Genomic DNA, 21,573 nt, shown 5'->3' on the forward strand with positions numbered 1-21,573 from the left:
GAAACCCCACTGCGCTGACAACATGGACATGCACAAACTGTCAGCCTGTATCATGAACATTAAAGGGAATATCCCCCTCTTGTGTGAGCAGGAAGGACTTAAAGAAAAAACATAGCTTATTCACATTGTAACAAAAATGTTGGGTCCTAGTGACTAGGCTGTCTGTTCATAAAAAAAATAAAGTTGGTAGATCTGTGGATTGTGGCGGTCTCTGTCTCATCATGTAATTTATGTGAAATGACTCCATGATGTTCAGACTCCTTGTCTCTGTTGATATTTCTGGGACTGATCACATGCCTCCTTCATAGTGCTGCATGATGGATAAGAATCTAAACATCTAAAGTGACTAAAGCGTTTCCACTATACTCTGTGTGTTTATATCTTGATTGTTAGAAAAGGAAACAATTTCCCTGCACAAGTAGTGATTCAAAACTTTAAAATTTCAGCATTTACATAAAAAAATCCACTGGTTTCAACATTTCTCCCTCACAAGTTACAGAAAACATTTTTTGTGACTGCTTACAAGGTGGAGACATATTCCTCTAGTCTTTGTTCTACTTGCTGGTTTAAAAGTCACAAGTTATAGTCATCTTTATACCATGTGTCCATAAGGGGGGGACATAAGGATGCGCACATAGAAAATCTAGACAGTAGTTCCCTTACAGCCAGACTGCTGATGATGCACGAGTGACTGTATGCTTCATGCTCTTCACTGAACCATTACTTTTGGAGTAAGTTATGCCTTACCGCATGACTGTGCACTTTTGAGTAATATATTGAAATAGATGAGTAGCTCATAGAACAGAGGGCTAAAGAGGGTGCAGTAGCATTTGCATAGCAAACTTTTTTTTTTTTAACTTTTTTCGTGGATCCTTAAATAATATAATTTGTTATTTAGTACACCTTGGCCTTGTCAGTAAAAAATCTACTTTCCATTTCTCAGACACGTACAAATAAATAGAAAAACAAATATATTAAAGACAAGTTTTTTATAATGAGGCTTTACTGAGTAAAGCTGAATACTAAGTTGTTGACACAAGAGAAAAAGAGACATGTAAAAACAATCTTTTTATTAACCGATACATTAAGCAACATTACAATCATCAGCTGACACAACAGCTCTAAGAATGTCTATAAAAAGGCCAAGCAATGCAGAACATGTGCAGTGAAGCAAACTACCCAAAGACATTTACTGAGTTTGTGCATGATACAAAATCATCTTCTGTCATTTCAGTGTCTGGAGGTCGACTACAGAACCACCATTTCAGGGTAAATAATGGTTATGAAAAGGTGATGCATGATGTTTAACACATTACCATTAATTGTTCGCTGATGAAACTAATTTTATGATTTTAATGTCAACGTAGCCGTTAAGTTTGCAAATGTATTTCTGAGACAACACGTCTACACATAATATATTTCAACTACTTAATGATATGTTCAGGAAAATGTGTCCCTGAAACACGATAGTCATCATAACAACAGCCAGAGATGATGTGAACCAAGTTTGTAGTTGGTGCCAAGGAGCTTGATAAAAACACTTCCTAGTTTCAACTCATGTAATTTAAAAAGAATGTTATCTACAAGGAAGAAAACCTTAGTAAAGCAATACAGAAAGAACAGTTTACATTACAATAACTTTTGCATTATTAAAAAACAGACAGACAGAGATATAAGACATAACAATATCTCTAAGAGTTTAAAAAGTTCCATCAAGACACTGCATTATCTGAGAAGAATGTGTCTATTGTACTTTACTAAAATTGTTTCTATTGTTCTTCAATAAGTAGTTTGTTATGTGTGTGTTCGCAACTAACATCCACAAAAAAAACTGCTTTAAAAACCCAATTGATGGTGCTGATATTATCTGTATTATATCTAGTATTTACATGAAGATGCAACATTTAAACAAAACAAATTAGAAACGCACACACTTCAAAACATAGCTGGAGAAATATCGGAATACCAAATTGGTCACAGCACAATCCATTAAAATCTCATTATCTATCTGTTGCAACTTACTCAACAGAATAGGAAATTGTCAGAAAACAAACAAGCTGAGAGCATTTTGAAACCCGAGGTGATCTCCTGTAGGGACATCTTCTTGTGGACTATACCACGAATGACGACTTCTGTTTGAAATCCCTCTGCAAACAAACACACCAAATAAATATCACAAAAGAATCCAAATAATCTTATAATAAAACTGTGATATTAAGATTTGAGATATTAACAATGCATGTGACAGGTCAAAAACAGGCAGGTTCATCCTTACGTCTTCTTCTTCACCGCCGTACAAAGATGGAGGCTGGTAGACCACGTTAGGCTTTGGTTTGCTGAAGAAAAAACAAAAACATGTTGAGGTTGGTGACAGAAATGGAAGATCGGCTTGTTGATTATCTGCTCAAATTCAGTAAAAACAATTAAAAAGTAAATCTTCTTACCTTTCACCTTTCTCTGTGGAGGGGAAAAGGGAAACATCATCAGTAAGATGAAGTACTTGGTATACAATACGTACAATCCATTTTCACAAAGCCTCCATAAAGACACGTATTCATGTTGGAACAGGAGTTTTAATATTGTCTTTAGCGGTGTAAATCAAAAGTAAATCTATTAATCAAGGGTATAGTAATACAAACTTATACTGCGTAACCTACATATAATCACAGACTAACACTGTGGGCTTCAATCCAGACAAAGTAATTACGACAACACATAATCCCCATAATCTGGGGTCTTTAGGGGATGTGAATAGAGAACATTACGTTGCCATGGCTTCAGTGAATATGCAGTTTGCAAACTAGTGCTTTCTTTGCATTTAGGTTAATTTGGCAACAGGCACAATTAGAGGTACGTCAAATCAGCCGTTAACAGTGGCTGTTTGTAAATGTTACGATACCACATATGATAACCCCATAAATGCTGGCTGGGGTATTGCGAATATCTGTACCAATCTGATGCCACATCTTTAAGTATACAAGTTTCCAACAGATAAAGCAAGAAAATTACATTTCCCAGGAATCAAGGATTCACTGCTACAAAACCACAGTTGTACAGTTTTTTGTTAGAGCTTTTAGAGAAGTGGGTTTCTTAAATGTAGCATTAGCCAGAAACAAACCCACATAAAATGTGGGTTTGGTCAACACCGTGACAACCCTCGTCCAAGATTTGCAGAAACTCAACACTGAGTTTGAGAATATAGATCATTTCAAATTCAATGATTTAGTAAAAAGTTGAACACTCACTGGGCAGGTATCCTTTCTTGTAAGCATACCAAATGCCAAATCCGAGCAGGGCCAGAAGCAGCAGAAAAATGATTACTCCAGCAACAATTCCTCCAGTGTTAAGGTCACCTTAAAAAAAACATCCCACTTTAAGGATACATTGAATTACAGTGGAGAGGTAAACTAGTAACTTTTCATAAAAATAAATAAATAAGCAAAAGTTAAACTCAAACTGCTTCAGCACCCAAATTATTAAAAAATTATTGCAAATGAAGATTTAGTCTTTTTGATTCAATTTGTATTATTTTCTCTATTGATAAATAGAAAAATGCCCTTAAGGGCATTAAACTGCAAAACACAGACACTGGCTGGAAGTTGTTGAATGAATACAAAGCATCTGTATCATTGAAGCTGTTGAAATGAAAGTGAAGCGCACTTACGGGCTTCCATTCTCACTGCTTTGCAGCGCTGAGGAGGACCAGCGTTATTGAACGCCTCACAGTAGTATGTTCCTGAGTCCATCTTGGCTGCCCTGGCAAACTCCTGAGCAGACAGACATGACACGTTTTTAGTTTAAAAAGCCACAACCCTCTCAGTAAAGACAAAACACAGTCATAGTAAATAAGTAGCTCACCAGGTCGCCATTGTCTGTGTTGAGCAAGTAGGTGTAGTTTCTGAAGGCAGCAAGCTTTTGAGGTTCAGGGGGCAGGAGCGTGCTATCTTTGTACCACCTATACTGGCAAGGAGGTGAGCCAACGTTGTCGTGACAGGTCAGCATGGCCTTTTTGCCCGTCGTCACTGAGGAGGGGATCCTGCACAGTGGCGCAGCTGGAGGCACTGCGGGACATAACGTTCAGTTTTCAGTAAGTCTACCCATGCACATTGCAACACTTAAACTCAGGACTAAGTTTATGTCCAAATATCATTGATTTTGTGGTGTGAGGCTTGTTTTGGGAATCCTTACCCTCAACTGTCAACTTCACCCTGACTTCCCCAAACTGCCCGCCGCCAGACACCTCACAGTCGTACACTCCGTTGTCGTCACGGCTCAATTTGTTGAATCTAATATTGGTGCCGTACATTGTCACTCGTTCAGAATATGGCGCTGCAGAAAAGTCGTTGCATTAGATAACAAAACAAAAGATTCATGCTTAGCTTCCTGATTCTCTTAACTTGTTATTTAGAAACATTTGAAACTTTCAATCTGCATCATGCAACACAGGCTGTAAGCAAATGTCAACTCAACTTGTGTGCATCGTCCCTGTTGATTTAGAGATTACAGAATGGTATGAAATATGATGTGTGGTCGCAACACACAAGGATTTTGCCAACAATTATAAGAGAAATGTATACCTTTTTAATAAATGAAATTAAGACAGGTTGAATAGGGCCCTATGATTTCCGCGATAACGAAAACGCGGACGGAATCACGGAATCGGACAATAAAAACGGAATCTACTGTTAACACGGAATGCAGCGGAATTCGCCATTATTCTGGTGAAATTCAGTTTCGAGAGAAAGGGAAACAATACAGGTGACATTAACCTCACTGAATGTTTAGCAGTCACTCCCAAAACAATGCTAAAAACACCCGGTCCACCACTCCATCCTAGTTAGCAGGGATGCAAACAATAGGTCCCGCCCCCGCTCCTAACAAGAAGTTGAAGCGCCCGCGGCTGACCGCGGAAATGCCTAAAACTTCCAAAAAGCTTAATAATTCGGTTTTAACCCCAAAATTCAGAGCGGAACAACAATTCTAGTCAAACACTGTAAACACGGAGGAGCGCTCCCCCAAAATGCCAGCAGCCTCCGCCAGACTCACCTGCCTCGAGTGTTTGATCAACACATGACTGCCGTTTTAAATTAAAATTATTGCAGGTTAAGGTTTAATTTAATTCTGCATTGTTTGTCCCCTGGTTTGATGTATTCTTCAAACAGTGCTTTGACTAAATGTTTTTATTCACAGTTATGATTTGTTAAAATGAAGGACAGGTTATAAGCACTTTTTATTGTTACAAAAAGGGTCCTCAAGTCCTCAGTTATGCATTTTTTACACTTTAAGGACAATGTGAAAAGTTTATAAGCACTTTATTATTTATGTAATGTTCTTATTTGAAGCACTGAAAACAGTGCAATGTTGTGATGTTTTAATAAATGTATTCGTTCGCACTTATTTGACACTCGTTCTGATGATTTAAATAGCTTAAAGTGTAAAAACGGAATTCATGAAAATGAAAACGGAAAAAACGGAATTTGGAAAAAAACAAAACGGAATTTGGAAAAAAACAAAACGGATTTCATAGGGCCCTAGTTGAATATGAATGTTTTGAGAAATGTGTCAAATGTATGCAAGCTGAGCTTAAATCTTTTTTAGCAGTTTTCGAGATATTACGCCAACTAAAATAGGGACAGAGACTTTAAGATCAGAAACAGAACTTCCTCTGAGGAGATAAACACATAAGTGGGAAAATGTTTACTTTGACAGACACAAAAGAAAGAAACTTCCATCTACTTACTTGTTGGTTTCCCATCAAAAACCACATACGCCTGAGAGCCTTTTAAGTTCTTGAATTTCCACTCAACTCTGGCATCTGAACCAAAGTCCCCCGAATACGTGCATTTTAGGTCAGCTCCTGAAATAACAGACATACACTCACAGTAAGAGAATGCACAATACCCACACATCATATCACTATGATTATTATAACTACTATCATTATTACTACAAGTGGAGAACTGTGATACGGATATCCGCAATCTTGTATCGCTGCCGCAAAAAAATCATCAAGATCATACCAGGGGCCATAGTTGTATCAGCTCAAGATGCATAATTGTTACACCCCTAATAAGAATAATAACTACAATAGTACAGAAAAAACATGACTTTACTCCAAGACATCAAAGATGAAAATACAATCACACAACTTTTATTTTTAGAATACAACTGTGGAATGAAAAGAACAACAGCTTGAAAGAGGCTGACTTGTGTTTCTCTTTGGATTCACAAACATCTCACAGAGCAATGTCCATGCAAACGTCAAGATGACGCGAACCCTCTACATTCAAATTAATTTATACTCTCAGGACTCACCCTCATTCTCTTTTGCCCGCACATCTGGAGTACTGGTAGAGACTGTGAAGCCTCTTACACCTAAACACAGGGACATAACAAAAAAACACTGATTAGAATAAAGTATCCTTATTTTAGTAATTTGTATCTTAAGACCACAGGTTGCTGTGCGTTAATTCTCATTATCTGTGAGTAGAGCTACATCTTTCCATCTCTAAGAATATTGATTATGATTATTAGCTCGATGATATAGTGTTCTGAGGACAGCAGCAGCACCAATCCAGAGCAGACAGAACGGTCATGTTGTAGTTACAGAGTTGGAAGGGAAGCCTGTATTTTTAGTCTTCTTCGTATGAGGCCAGAGCTGGATTAAAAAAAACTCTTTGTTGTAATATTCATGAGGCTAAAACACAAGAAGCAGCCCAGGATATTGAGGCTAGTTGAACTGAGGATGGGGCGACTACTGGGATTGAGATTAGCAGAAATTCTTGGTTTCTCTTTTAAAGAATAATGTGTGAAACTGATGCTGTCATTTTAAAGAAAAATAAACAGAGCCTGACCAGTACATCTATTGGCCAATATGAGTCTTTTAACATTACATAGCTCTCAGTGTTTATGTTTGACCAAAGCCTTAAATTACCTATTATACAATAAACAATGCTGAAAAGACAAACATTTATGTAAAACAACATGTTTTGTAAATTGGTTTGTATTTGTGTTCTATTTATTTATGGATTTGATTGGTAGCAAAAATGTTACACTATACTTAATATTGGTAGCAGCACCAAAGACTCCATATCCGTCGAGAAGAAATAAAACTTGTACCCTCGCTGTGTTCGAAATTTAAATATTTATATTTTTACTTTTTCTCTGATAGTAAATCAAATATCTAGAGGATAATATGAAGTCAATTTCCCCTTTGAGAAAATGACGATGATGATGATCGGTATGAAATACTTTGACGTGTTAAAGACTAAATGATTTGTCGATTTGCCAAGAAAATTAAATGATTGACTCATTGTGAAGATAGAATTTAGCTGCTGCCTTACAAACAAGACTATAAATATCTATGTGTGTTACCAATAAATTAAAAAAAAAAAAAAAGGTATGAACCCAGCTCATCATTGCCTCACGTTATTTATATTCTACTAAAGTTCCCAGTAAAAACACTTGATCAGAGAACACGCCCCTTGTAAAACTGCTGCCAGCGTGCTTATGAGCCTTCAGGGCGTGGGCGACAAAAATGTGGCTTGCTAACTTCCGGTGAAACCACAAGCGAGTGTCACTGATACTTGGTCTTATCGGGCACGACAGAGCTGACACCAGACACGGCTGACTAAATCATTAAAGCTGACAGAGTCCGGCCGGTCTCTCACCCCATTTCTGCATCTGTGGCAACACTTTACATTACAATACACCGCTGCCATTGCGTTAAGTGTCGGGAGCGAGATGATTCAACTGCTACTTGTTGTTTGACGAGTCAGAAAGGGATTTCAGTGACGACAGAGGACAGGAGCCAGTTAATTATCAACCGTGTGTTGAGTCATTCATTGTGTACATAACCCAGCTCACAACCAAGTTAAAGCTAAAGCAAGGGTCTTAAATTGACTTGAGTTGATCATTCAAACTCACAAGTGACATGTTTATTGGCCAGGTGCTTTAGTGACTTGCAGACATTTTTAACATCTGGTCTCAGGTGGGACCAGGCAGCACTGTCACAGTTTGGGTTTGGCGGAGAGAGAGAGAGACAGAGCTCCAGTGTAAAGTGAAACCTGAGGACTCTGTGACTTCCTTGTTTGCATAATTGGAGAGTTTCGGCGTTGGGGAGATAAATAACTTAGCAGGTGAACAGATTAGAAAGCAGGGTGCACTGACGTGTGGGACAAACAACCTGGAAACTCTTAACACTGCTACAGCTCCACACGCATCACCTTTTAAAATACATGTGACGTTACCAACAAGCAGGACGTCATTAGCCGCTACTTTGAATAATGCATTTGCTCAGCCGGACAAATTAGATCCAAGTAGCTGGCTCACATGATGCGAGCTGGGAACCTGGGGTGTGTTCCCAGTTTTCACTTTCTTCACAGGATGCAGTTCAAGTGCAAGATCGATGAAAAACTTGGCAAAAGAAGGAATTAATTCCACAGGGAGCTCGGCATCCACCTTCTTCGAAAACATGATGTTGTACTCATTTCTATCAGAGCAATTCAATGGCCACTAAGCAATATAATCTATTTACACTGGATATACTATTTTTATTCTAATCTATGTTGTATTGTATCAGGACGTTGGAGCTGCATAATACAAGTAATGTTCATCTATTCTGTTTATACAGTATGTTTATATTACCGTGTGTTTATATGTCATGATGTACTACTTCTTACTTATGTCTAATTTTGTTAGTGAGCTTTAGTAAGTTTTCCCGTAGTGGGACTAATAAAGGAGCAGGTTATCTTATATTTAAACTACTAATCAGCACAGTGGGAGAAGGAATGTGAAAATGCAGTGAACCTTCCTGCTGTGTCAGTAAAGCACCTTCTCCACTTCAGTGACCACATCACAATGGCATTTATTTTGAGGAGGAACTAATAAACCTTCCCCCTCTTGTTACCACATATTTGAGGCCCTAGTAGTGCAACTTTGATTAAAAACATCAGGGATTAAGTTGTAAAATACCAAACAACTTGCAATTTATTAACAAGAGACGCTATAAAATCACTATTTAAATTTAAATTATTCAGTTTAAATGAAGGTCACCTTGTTACCAGCCTCCTTAACTCATATATAAAGGAGAAATATACCCAGCAGATCAACATGTTGTTTTCCAGGAGAAGGCCTCGAGGCTCATATTGACGAAGAGCAGCAAACTACAACAACTAACACTTGACTGGTATCATCAGAGTTGTTGGGAAGTTAGAGAATCACACGAACACAGATGTTGAATTGTTTCTAAATGGACCTGAGCTGAGTTGTGTGAGTAGAAACCTCTCACCTGTGGCTGCGCAGAGGAACAAAGCCAGTGGGAGCAGCCCGGACCCGAGCATGTTCGATCCGTTCACACGACGCAGGAACTCTCCTGGGAAACAGAAGGAATAAAAACACACGTTCCTCCCGTCGAGTGAACTCCTGGTGTGAGATTCTCCTCCTCGCTTTTTAAATCCGCTGCCGTGTCGACCGGAGTCCGCTTCTGTGATCACCGAGCTCTCTCACCTGCGGAGTCCGCCCAGGTAACAACAAACTGCAGTGGAAGCTCCCGCTGACTTCCGGCTGCTCACAGGTGACGAGAGGAAAGCAGACGAACTGGTCCGACTGGAAACCAGCAGGCACCTGTAACCTGAAGAGGACGAAACGCGCCGTCAAAGTGAAGCGGGTTCACTCTGCTCTCGGCTCTGCAGGTGGAAACAGATGTGACACCGTTTTTCTTTATTTTGATGTATTTTAATCTGTTTCACCCTCCCCCTCCCCCTCCCCCTCCCCCTCCTCCTCCTCCTCTCCCCGGACAGATGTGATCCACGATGAGTCAGAAGGAACATAAGAAAACAGTCCTCATTAATTCACTGTGATGTTTCGATATTTATTTTGATAAAAATCACATTTTAAATTTTTAGCGACATCTTTTGCTTAAGTTTCTTTTCGAATCCGTCAAAGTTCACAGCATGGGATCAGAGTGTCGCCTATTTCTAGTCCATATGTAATACATTGAAAGTAAACACACACACAAACACATTTCTTTTTAAGTTTAAAGAAAACTATATACTTATGTAACATTGCTGTTTATACAATTTATATTCCAATTATTAATGTTTTACTGCTCCATTGAGCCATCAAACTATTAGTAAAGATATGTGCACAAACTAAAATATATTAATGCAGTCATAACCTTAGAAACCAAAACAAATAAGCCAATATCTACAGATAACAAGTACTACTACTACTACTGGTACTACTAATACTACTACAATTATGAAAACAACAACAAACAAATAATAAATAATAGTATTAATATTAAAAATAATGATAATGGAAAGCTGAAACTTACAGTTGACACAGCAGCTACAGTGGATACATAAAACACTGTAACAGATTTTCAGTCTGTTAGTATCTGCTGGACAAACACTGCCACAGTCTGAATGCAGGAGTATCAGTTGTAGCCTATTATGTTGTCTCCTCTTTCCCTTTCTCCTTCTGTGAGCTCCTGGGGTTTCAGTTTCCATTCTCCTCAGTTTCTGTAGATAAATGACAAGTTCCTCTCTGTGAAATGCAGATGTTTCACAATGTAGATATAATGCAGTTTTACAGATTAGTGAATTGTAATTTGATTTATATCTACTGCATATCTACTGTCAGCATAGGCTACAGTAGATATACAGCATTTACAAAATCAACATTGGCTAAAATGTGATTTATTTCTACGCATGTAAATTGAATTTATTCACCGAAATTAACTAGACAAGGAATGTAAAGCACCACCTGCAATGTTCAATAAAGGTGTTTAGACAAACAAGTTTGGAAGTGAAACAGTTGAACCCCGTCGCTTAGAATGCAGGTAGATTTTTGTGTAATGTTATTATGTTATGAATGTGATTTATTGATCAACATGGAGACTCAAGTGTGTGAGACACCTTGCGCAGCTTGTATAATTGGCCACAAGGGGAAGGTTGGGTACTGTTACTTTAACTTTAATGTGCAAATATTTTTATGCTGACTCCTAAGGTTAACAGAATATTCACTTTATGGTCAAAAGTATACAGACTTTTTGGTGCTTGGACAGATTTCATGATTTGGCCTAGGCCCCTTACTTTCAATTACAGCAGAATAAGTCAAAGTGCTGCAGCACCGAATTATTATATATAAATATTAAACATCTAACTTTTTCCGGAAAAAATCATTTTTAGTTTTAACATAAGGTCCCCCCAAGGGTTTTCCCAGTTTGTTGCAGAGCTTGACTGACCTCAGATGAACTGGCAAACTAGCTGGTCACAACTTATCAAAGCTAAATGTCACTGCACATTTTAACGCCCTTAAATCCCTGGAGACAAATCCCTTCATCCAGGTTACAAAATATTGCAGGATTCTCAGAGGAGCAGAGTCAGTTGTAGCAACATGTTAATGCCAACGGTTGGGAGTTGTGGGTGTAACGTATGGGCGTTCACTTACTTTACTTGGCTGTCTGCATACCTATGTTAATATTGTGTAACAAGGTAGAAAATACAAAAACACATGTCAAAAATGCTTTAGATAAACAGCACCATCATATGAATGCTTTTGCTAACCTAAGCAGACCTCAGCTAACCTAACCTAACTTAATGTAATTTAAGGTAACCCATCCAAACTTAATCCAACCCAACCTACCCTATATCCTAACCTAAACTATGCCAACACATCCCATCATAACTTAACCTAACCTGTCTTAACCTGTCCTATACTAACATAACCTTACTAGCCTAACCTACACATATTCAACCCATCCAAACCTAACCCAGCTTAACCTATCCTATCATAACCTAACCTGTCATAGCCTGACCTAACCCGTCCTAACCTGTCCTATACTAACATAACCTAAATAACTTAACTAACCTAACCTATTCCACCCTAATCCAACCCATCCAAACCCTACCTAACCTAAACTATGCCAACACATCCCAATCTAAACATACCTGACTTATCCTACCCTAACATTACCCTTTTTACATTATTATACAACTTATTTTGTGTATTTTTGCTGCATTTCTGGATTTTCAGCACGTTTCCCGTAATATTAATGCTTTCTCTTTTCTGTCTTTAGGGGGCACCAAATGGCATTCCCAAAACTACCTGCTCAACAGGAAACTCTCCTTTATATCATCGTTAACATCATTGCTACACGTCTGTAAAACGCTACCATCAAATCCCTCTTATTTTGACTAATTCTAGTACTTTCTGATTTTACCCAGTGCCGCCCTCTACAGGACAGGACAGACTCGACAAGCACAACTGACTTCATGCACATATATTTTTATTTAACATGTACATTATATTTGTTTTTTCGAGAAAAATAGTCTCAACGCTGTTGAATGATTCAGTTTGGTTGGTTAGTCTCATTTGAAAAGCAGTTCAGTTTACTGTCATCATACAATACATACAGCAGAGCTTTTCAGTGCATTTAAATGCTTGTGCTTTATCCACACGCCGCCTACTCAACTATATACGAGTACAAAATCTTTTACATAATGAGAGAATACATTGCACCATCAAAAGCATATTCAGTGTAAATATATATAAATAGGACCATTGATGTGGATCTGACCTTTAGCCCTCGGAGACAGTCTGTGCACTTACAGCCTCGGCTGAACATGGATCATGTGTCTTAGGCACAAGTGAAAGGCGAAATAAACACTGAGTGTGTGTTTCGGTTTTATATACCTCATCTCCCTACAATAGAATGGAGACTTTATTGCTCATGCATGCTTCATTACTTAGTTCGAAAGTTTGTACCTTGAAAGTTTTTCGCTTCTGTCCTCATCATCAGTTTGTTCGCTGCCAAAGCCAAAGGGTGCTGCCCTGCCCAGCTCGTATCGACAAATACAACACAATCTTCCACCAGAGGACCTGTGTGGCACAAGGTCGCCTCCTTCTCCCCTCACTGCTTGGCAGCCAACAAAGAGACACAGGGGACAGATTTCAGTCAGGCCAAATAGATTGCTTATTTTAAAGAGCGATGCAACTCAGCAATAATGTCACTTTGCGGGGTGCAGTTTTGCATTATTACCGAGCTGGGAACATTTAAAATGCTTAAGCAAAAGCATTTTTAAAGTCTTTCTCATCCCTCGTTTTTGCAGCCTTCATTGACAAGTTTTCCACCTTGCTATGAAGACTAAAGGCTAAAGCTCAATATATTTGATTACGTTGAACTGAATTAAAAAAGTTATTGAATATTGATACATTGATATTAATAATACAGAATATAGATTTTCAATTTCAGAACTAAGTCACATTCATGCTTTTTGATAGTCATCCTGTGAACCACCTCTGTGATTTATACAGGTTTATAGTGTGTATTTCTACAACTGATTATATGTGATTGCGCTGTAGAGTATACAGAGAATGCAGCAGTAGCACGTATTGTGCTTAGTATTGGGAGCATGATGCCGAGTATGCAGGCTTGTCACATAAACGCAGCATATATCGTACATACATTCAGTTCCACTCGTTGCACTTTGTGCATATGCACCACTTGTGCGAAGGCCAAATGCAGTCACCGGATGATTATGGGTGCAGTGTTAACGTATGCTGCAGTTTGGCGCCTCGTTCACAGCCAGTGAATTTCCAGCAGCATCGGAAGTGTCATCAAGGTCAGCAGTAGGCCACTGCAGCTTTGTAACAGGATACTTTTCGCTGAGCAGGGGAGGAGGAGCTCTGCAATAAGACACAATAATGCAAGTTCAGAAGGAGGAATGTTAGTTTGGCTGCACCTCAAATGTTATATGTCCCCAACAGGACGTGCACAGATGTGGTAAAAGTGTTAAAGCTTACTTTTCTCCACCACTGAGGTTTTGGACACTGTGGTCGAGTTGGCCTGTCTGATGTTGCAGGTGAAGTTGGACTTGCCGTTGGGCAGGTTTTTAAACAGCAGGCGACAGATGTTGCCTGGGAAGATGCGAGCTTTGGCACGCTTTCTGAAGGGGGCGTGCTGCTCCTCATCTGGGTCGGTGGTGTCGAAGAGTCGCTCGCCCTGTGTGTACTTGCAAAAGGGTTCTGGTGACTCACCGGAGAGCGAATATCTGCAATCCATGCGGAGGTGGTGCTCGTTTATAGAGCAGTAGTTCAACTGTATTATCCTCTGGGCTGATGCAAAGCCTACTTACAGTGTGAAACAAAGATGAGGAGACATTCACCAGATCTATTAAATACATAAAATCAATGCCAGAGTAAAATATTCAAGAACAAATATTCTCCATCCACATCATGTAAACCCTAAATCTTCTTACCGAAGAGGAAAAATGTTGTAAGGAGGAACATTCTTGCAGCTCTCCTGAAAAAAGACGAAGAAAAGAGAACAAACCGTAAGAATAGTCAGAGTTAGAGCAAAATCAAAGCAGCAGAAGCTACCGCCTGACTTTTCATTTTGCTTGAATGTCTTTGCATTATGGAAGTTCTGAACAAATAAAGCCGACTGTGCCGTAAAGAGTAGGGGGTCGGGTTTCAGAGATGGTATTCCTCCACATCTGCAGCTAAAAAAGTCAGTGTTCCATATTACTGAATAACTGAGTGCAATACAGCCTCGGTATTTGCGCTCCGCGGGGATGACCTGCAAACTTCTCTGGTAAATTGCCAACATTGACGCATTCCTGTGGGTTGATAATCTGCCCACTGGAGATGTCAAGAAAATGCACGGAGCACTTCAGCAATGCAAACCCACTCGCACCTTCATTCATCCATTTGCTTTCATGCCGACACCGAAGATATCATTCAGAATAAAAGAAAGGAAGGAGATTATTCTGAATGACACAGTTAAAGACCATCTTTGATCCCGTGTGGCCGAGATGCATCATATATGTGATAGTATATGAATGACTCTCACCTTGTCTGATGCAGTTTGAGCTTCCCTCAGTGCTCTGCAGTGTGATGTCGGGGGTAGATACAGTAGAGGTCGGCTTATAGAAGAAACATAGGAGAGAGAGAGAGGCAGGGGGACGGAGGGAGGGAGGGAGGGATAGAAAGGGAGGGGGGGAGAGAAGGTGGGAGAAAATGCTGCTCCGGTGAGGGGACTTTGGGACGTCTCTCTGTATTATGTGAGGATTTCTATTGATTTGTACCCACTGTTTTACAGGAGGACACAGGCTCACATGTCAATATTCAGATATCCGGGCCCATAATCAAAAGATGGAAATATTGTATTGAGGATCTGATGAGCTGAGGCACCTCCGCGGATTTTCTACGTCTCATCGTTCAGTGTGTGGGAAAGAAGTTTGTCACCTATGGCAACATAAATTATAACACATACATTTTGATATAAACATAGAGATTACTGAAATACATGTATTAAAGATCTATTACGCACAATTTATATCTGCATAAGTGAAGAAAACACAAAGAAAAAACTTAAAAACACAAAGGATGATACAAATTGGTGTTTGTGAGAATTCTGTTAAAGGCTCATAATAAATAACAACGCAAATATTACATAGTAGCAGAGTGGTACTTTTAGAATACTGAGAGTATCTGTGTGGAGGCTCAGGAGATAGAGCGGGTAATATATAAACAAAACGGTTGGGGGTTTGAACCTTGGCAACTCCAGTTTGCATTCCTTTGGCAAGATACTGAACTCCAAATTGCCCCTGGTGGCTGTACCGACGATGTATGAATGGTGTGTGATAGAAAGCGTGCTGTGTGTAGCTGTCCTGTATGAATGGATGAATGAGACTCGGACTGTAATGTGATTTGAGTTATTGATCAGACTAGAATACACTAGAAAATGGCTATAGAAATACAGCCCCATTACCATTCTACCATTTAACAATGCAGAGTAGCTTTAACACTATACCAGCTAAATTTTTAAAAGCATCATTTGTTCTCTTCACGCACTGAGATGGCATTTTACTCCGAGCTTTACAAAAATCTCAACAGGGGCTAAATGACTTGTACTAACTGCATGATTGAGCTGCTAACCATGTTAGATTTAGCGAGCAACTTTTATTTGAACAGATTTTCTTTCTAATTCTGGGATGTCTGTTTAAAATAATCTTGAATTTTACCAACATCTTCATTTTTTTATACTTTAATCATGACGTAATTTAAAGCCTATGATGATGAATGACTTGTTAATCTAGAACACCGATTGTGTTTGTGACGCCCTAGTAATGCCATGATGTTGTCACCCCTAACCCTTTGATTTATATGTGGAAGCTTTAGGTCCTGTCTATAGTCCTATTGGATGCTGGCCATATTGTTGTTGACCTTAACCATGAGCTTAAAACTGTCAGCTCTAAATAATTGATTAACTAGAAATTCCCTCCAGAGTATTTTTCCCACATCAAAATCCTTAATCGTAACTTTTTCAAACAACCCTTTGAAAGTGTGGACCAAACAAAATGTCCTCACTCTGCAGGTTTTCTTACTCAAAATAGTCCTCACAAAGATATCTGTACAAGTACACACACACTCCTCCTTGTTCTATCCACTGAGCTCGGCTCACTGCGTCCTCTGCATCCTCCTCTTCCCTCAGCTCATCCATTTTGTCAAGGTCCTTCCTCGACAGTAGCTGAACAAGGACACTGCATGAAGAGTTGCTGAGTTTTCTGAAAGGCACAAACACAGCAAACAATGAAGCAGAAAAAATGACCATCTTACATTGCATTTTATTCTAAATATTACCAACATATATAGATTTTTTTACTCATCAGTCTCTTCTCTCTGACTGTCAGAGGCAGAGAGAGCAGGTGTAGAGATCCCTGCCAGAGGTATTCATTAGAGATCCCTCTGCTGGATGCTGCGGCGGCTGATACACTGCAGATGAGGCACAAAGCCAATACATATTCTTCTTGTTACAATGTTAATCAAAGTTTGTGTGTTTGTTTTCCAGAATCTGTCTCATCCTTTATTAGTGTTACTCTTTATATCACTGGGCCTGATAATGTGTGTTTTGCGACACATTGACTCTCCTTTACTTTACCTCTCAGAGAAAGATGGGAAATGTATGAATAAATGGTTGTCATTAGAAGCTGTAAAGGCTACATGCCTCTGTCACAACATTTGTTATTGTCAGATTTTGACTCTTTATTCAAAAGGAGTACAAATAATGGGTAGGTTTAAGTATCTGTATATAATTTCCCTCCATGAACACACAGCTGGATCCTCACCTGCCCCTCTACGTCACAGCCTGGATGAAGTTTTTTTTTAATGTAAATGTGTCTTTGGTGCAATTCAGATTTGTATCCTGCAGGGGTGACCCATCTTTTCTAGAATAGCTAAATATGAGTCTACCAGCTAGGATTATTTTGATCGCACCCCTGATAATTGTCAACACATACAAAATACAAATCCTGGAAATTTCTTACTTAGAAATATACAAAATTCTGTAAATTGCTTCTGACTCATCTTACAACATATGCCTTCACACTAAATATAAGTTTCTGTGAGTCTAAATATAAGAATACAATGTCATATATATATCTGACATCAAAGCTTGAGCTATGCTGTCAGGCTGAGATCTTTGTGCCCCAGTGACCCCAACTACAGAGTGTGTCGTCTTACGTGCAGTTTGTGTTTCGCTGCAGTCAGAACAGCACATCCAGGCCTGCTGTTTGTGTACTGGTGGGATACAGTGACAGGACAGTTCTGAGGGCTGCATATTCAACTTTCTCATGTCGAACTCTGCCAGGCAAAGAAGTTGTGTAAAGGTTAATGATCGGCTCAGATAGATGCAAACCTCCGGTCACAGCCTATAGTCGTCTCTGTACAGGTTCACATTCTCTCATCGCCAATTGTTCCTATTCATCCTCTATTATGACAATATTTAATTTTCACTGTATATAAATTTAGGTAAACTTCATAAAATGCAGCAGTTATCTTTATTTATTTTTTCAATAGGAACTGGGAGCGATTAGGATATAGGACTATGTGTTTTATATGAGCCATACGCACCGTGTCCACGGTCCATTCATTCATTCCTGAAGAAATTTGTATTTTTACACGTTTTATTTGTACATAAAACAACTTTTTCTCTTTTTAACCAAATCTACACTGGATGCTATAGAGATAATTTGGACAAAATAAAAGCTTCCTGTTTTATTTGTTCACTTTTTAAGTCTGTGTTGGTCTATTGGATGCATTCTCCATTGCAAATAATTCCATGCATGCTAATAAAAGTTAAATAAAACTAAATCAGTGCCTGAGTGACTTGGATTGCAGATGGATAAATCAGATTACAAACTGCAGGGGGTGTGAGGACGTGTCACACCTTTCTTTAAAACTAGATGGCACTAAAACCTCAGTTGCTTTGTCACTTTTTGTGGTGGTGCCTTCAGTTTTTTTGTCCTGCAGAGGGAGCTCTTACTTTGCACCAAGAAAACATTAACTCCTAATATAACACATCTATAGATGAATTGAAAATGTATTGGTTGTTTTACAATACGTTTGAAAGAAATAAAGACACCAACATCTCAATGCAGTAAAAATACCAACTTTCCAGTTTCCTAATGTAGAATCCCAATGTACGCACTTACATTAAAGCCTTGTCACTATAAGCCTGATGAGTCACACAAGAGGGAGTAATGAAATCTGAGTCCAGAGCTTAAACTTGGTTTTTCGATAAATGGAAGAATTTCTACTTAATTTTCCCCCCAAACTCCTGTTTCTGGATAACATTGCATTAAGTTGATAAGTTTCTTCTTTTTTTCTCTCTTTTATTCTAGTCTCACATCCATCAGCCGCTGTGCATGTGCGTGTTTGGGTGCGAACAGCTCCATCCCTGCATCCTGTCGAAGGGCTGATGCTGATGCTGCGCACAGGCACACCGGCGCTGCAGCTCCAGCTCCAGCTCCAGCTCCAGCTCCAGCTCCACACCGGGACCAAACACCAGGTGAGACCGAGCACTCTGCATCCACAGGGGCTGAGAACCAGGCGCAGACATGTCAGTTGTAGAAAATGTCATGTTATCAGATCGGTGTTGCGGCTGGTTATCCGCCTGGCTGTCCGGCCCTGTCCCCTGCAGGGAGGACGGGCTGTGCGCATACTCACACACACACACACACACACACACACACACACACACACACACACACACACACACACACACACACACACACAGAGAGGGAGAGTGCAGCTCGGTACTTTGCTGCAGTGCTCAGACTCAGGGCGTAGACCTGTCTGCATCCAGGCTGCAGGGAGAGCAGCTCATCCAGGCTCCACGGTGCATTAGCCTGTTTACACCGAGTCTGCAGGTTATGATGCGCATCCCGTGCTCCTCATTCTGGGATCACTGGGCTCTGGGCCTGCTGCGTGTGCAACTTTCTCATGTTGTCCCATGTTGAACTCCGCCAGGTGATCTGACGTGGTGTGTGTGTGAAGGTGACTGATCTGATCGGGCCGATCGCCATGGAGCTGCACCTGATCACCACCGCCTGTCTCCTCCTGGCCAGGATCATGATAACTCACCAGACTCACAGTATGTGGCATTCCATGTCATTTTTGTATTTATGCTATCAGGTATATGTCACATGTTACATGTAGTGAAGATTTACATGTGAGGTTTTTCGGGCCATAAACAAAACACTAGGCTTCTGCTTAATTGATGATGATGATTAAACGCCCAAATTAAGTTACAAAAATACATCTTAATGGAAATCTAGAGGAACTGTAGTTGGCAGTAGTGCACTGTAAAAAAGATAAATAAATTTACTGACTATTTTATGTTTTTTTTATAATCAAAAAGTGTCATTACAAAATACATTACATTAAAATATACTTATGAGTAACTTTTTTTATAAAAGTAGCCTACTTTTATTGAAAATATTTGACAGATAACAAAAGTTGTAATCTGTAAAGTAATACAACAAGAAATTATGGATTGTATTTTACAGGATCATTCAATTGCTTAATGGCTTTGAATTGTTAAATTGCATTTAGTTCAATAAGAAAAGTACAAAAAAAAAGATATCATATTGTGTCATATGTATAGTAGTATCTGTTTTTTTTATCTGTATAGAAGTGCTTTTAGGAGTTTGTCAACTTCTGCTGCCAGGTTTTTTTTTTACGATTTTAAAACATTAAACACAAAATATCTTAATCTAAACTTTTTAGAAAATCTTTAAACTTAATTATTATAAAATCCAATCTCTTCCGAAATGTTATTATTACCTCTAACAATATACCTGTCCTCATAATAGATTCAAGACTGTCTTTGTCATAGTGTCTCTACTAAATTTTGACTGAAGTCATTGTAGCTTTGGTTTTAGTTTCAGAAAGAAGACTATAGTTTTGTGTATTCTGATGGTAACTCTTCTCTTATGTGCACTCACTCTGCATCAGTGACTCAAGTCCTGCTCACATCTCTTTCAGTGAACTCAGTGTATACGTTTCTCTTCACTCCACGTGGGCCCCAGATGTTTCCATGTCTAACTTACATGGAGAGAAACGTCAGGGTGGACTGCGAGTTCCCACCCACCTACCAGGTCCCTGGCCCTTACTGTGAATACCGGCAGGACAGTCGGCTGGTGGGCAGCACCTACCCCAATGATGTCATCCACGTGTCCGCAGACGACCGCCGGAGGAGCAACGTCAGCCTGGTCTCTCCCAATCTGTGCCGCCTCACCTGGGCCCCTATGGCGGATGAGAAACCCTTCACCTACACCTGCAGGGTTTACCAGGGCAGCGGCTGGAAAGAGAACAGCATGGCTGTGCATCACAGTCAGTAGAAATCAATGTTATGACTTTTCCCTTTGTTCCAGTGGTGGATCTGGGACTTTTCAGGGGCCATAAGGGCTGCAATTATTTATACCATAGATATAAAGATTCTGTAAGGTGCTCATTCAAGTCATTGCTTGTTTACCATTAGTTCTATAGCTTTGATTCAAAGCCACACATCATTGAATATAATTTGATAGTTGTGTCCAAGCACATTGGGCATTCACAAACAGTGCGTATGCACAAATCTGTCCTTAAACCATGCGTACAAACATTTGGGGTAAACGCATACCCTTTTTAAAAAATTAATAATATATTAAAATGTATAATATTTTCAAAATCTATTAAGTCTTTAATAGACAATTTAATTTACAAATGCATTGACCAAATGTATTAAATAACTATGAAATTGACACCCTTTTATCCCCCTGGCCCCACCCCTGGATCCGCCCCTGATTTGTTCCCTCTGAAAACTGTCAATAAACATTTAAACTCACGTTCTGCTCTTTTGCAGGGCTCCTGCCGATCTGCTCCGCCATCAGTGTTATGTCCCAAACTGCGCCGTGGCTTTTGTCCCTGGTGATGTCACTTCCTGTCGCTGTGGGTCTTCTGAGTCCATGAACTCTCACAGGGTAACAACTCAGTGGACATTTTTACATGTTGGACTCACACTGGTCTGACAGTCAGCGATTGAAACAATGTGGAAGGATTTTTGTTTTCTGTTATTTGAATTTTAGGCAAAACAATCGAAGTCATGAAAGTGCTACTAAATACATACGACTGAATCAAATCAAACCTTGACTTCTGTTTAGAAATGTATCTTTGTGGTGAGAAAGAGTTTATGTAATATACATCATTATCACCACAGTACCTTGAACACTATTGTTTCACAAC

General features: G+C 39.4%; 2 protein-coding genes across 2 annotated transcripts; both read right to left on the reverse strand.

Moving 5' to 3' along the window:
• Nucleotides 1–1,055: 1,055 nt before the first annotated feature.
• Nucleotides 1,056–9,704, reverse strand: f11r.1 (F11 receptor, tandem duplicate 1). Its single transcript, XM_061085664.1, has 10 exons — nucleotides 9,290–9,704; nucleotides 6,316–6,375; nucleotides 5,741–5,857; nucleotides 4,189–4,329; nucleotides 3,859–4,061; nucleotides 3,665–3,767; nucleotides 3,246–3,353; nucleotides 2,445–2,457; nucleotides 2,276–2,336; nucleotides 1,056–2,147 (listed from the first exon to the last, which is right to left on the reverse strand). The coding sequence occupies exons 1-10, from the start codon at nucleotides 9,339–9,341 to the stop codon at nucleotides 2,112–2,114; spliced, it is 894 nt and encodes a 297-aa protein (XP_060941647.1). The 5' UTR covers nucleotides 9,342–9,704; the 3' UTR covers nucleotides 1,056–2,111.
• Nucleotides 9,705–13,585: 3,881 nt separating this feature from the next.
• On the reverse strand, nucleotides 13,586–14,921 carry si:ch211-215c18.3 (uncharacterized). The gene is made up of 4 exons (XM_061085256.1): nucleotides 14,858–14,921; nucleotides 14,265–14,308; nucleotides 13,810–14,136; nucleotides 13,586–13,692 (listed from the first exon to the last, which is right to left on the reverse strand). Exons 2-4 carry the CDS (start codon nucleotides 14,293–14,295, stop codon nucleotides 13,586–13,588), a joined length of 465 nt encoding a protein of 154 aa, XP_060941239.1. The 5' UTR covers nucleotides 14,296–14,308; nucleotides 14,858–14,921.
• Between the last annotated feature and the right edge of the window lie 6,652 nt (nucleotides 14,922–21,573).

The sequence above is a fragment of the Limanda limanda genome, chromosome 14 (genome assembly GCF_963576545.1).
Source record: "Limanda limanda chromosome 14, fLimLim1.1, whole genome shotgun sequence".
Classification (NCBI taxonomy): Eukaryota; Metazoa; Chordata; class Actinopteri; order Pleuronectiformes; family Pleuronectidae; genus Limanda; species Limanda limanda.

What these genes read in the sequence shown, in the direction of transcription:
- f11r.1 (XM_061085664.1), bottom strand. Translation starts at nt 9,341, where the DNA reads ATGCTCGGGTCCGGGCTGCTCCCACTGGCTTTGTTCCTCTGCGCAGCC. An exon ending in GCGGGCAAAAGAGAATGAGG is followed by an intron (nt 5,858 to 6,315) that starts GTGAGTCCTGAG and finishes CTGTTATTTCAG; the next exon opens with GAGCTGACCTAAAATGCACG. An exon ending in ACACAGACAATGGCGACCTG is followed by an intron (nt 3,768 to 3,858) that starts GTGAGCTACTTA and finishes CTGTCTGCTCAG; the next exon opens with GAGTTTGCCAGGGCAGCCAA.
- si:ch211-215c18.3 (XM_061085256.1), bottom strand. Translation starts at nt 14,295, where the DNA reads ATGTTCCTCCTTACAACATTTTTCCTCTTCG. An exon ending in TACAACATTTTTCCTCTTCG is followed by an intron (nt 14,137 to 14,264) that starts GTAAGAAGATTT and finishes TCACACTGTAAG; the next exon opens with TAGGCTTTGCATCAGCCCAG. An exon ending in AACCTCAGTGGTGGAGAAAA is followed by an intron (nt 13,693 to 13,809) that starts GTAAGCTTTAAC and finishes GTCTTATTGCAG; the next exon opens with AGCTCCTCCTCCCCTGCTCA.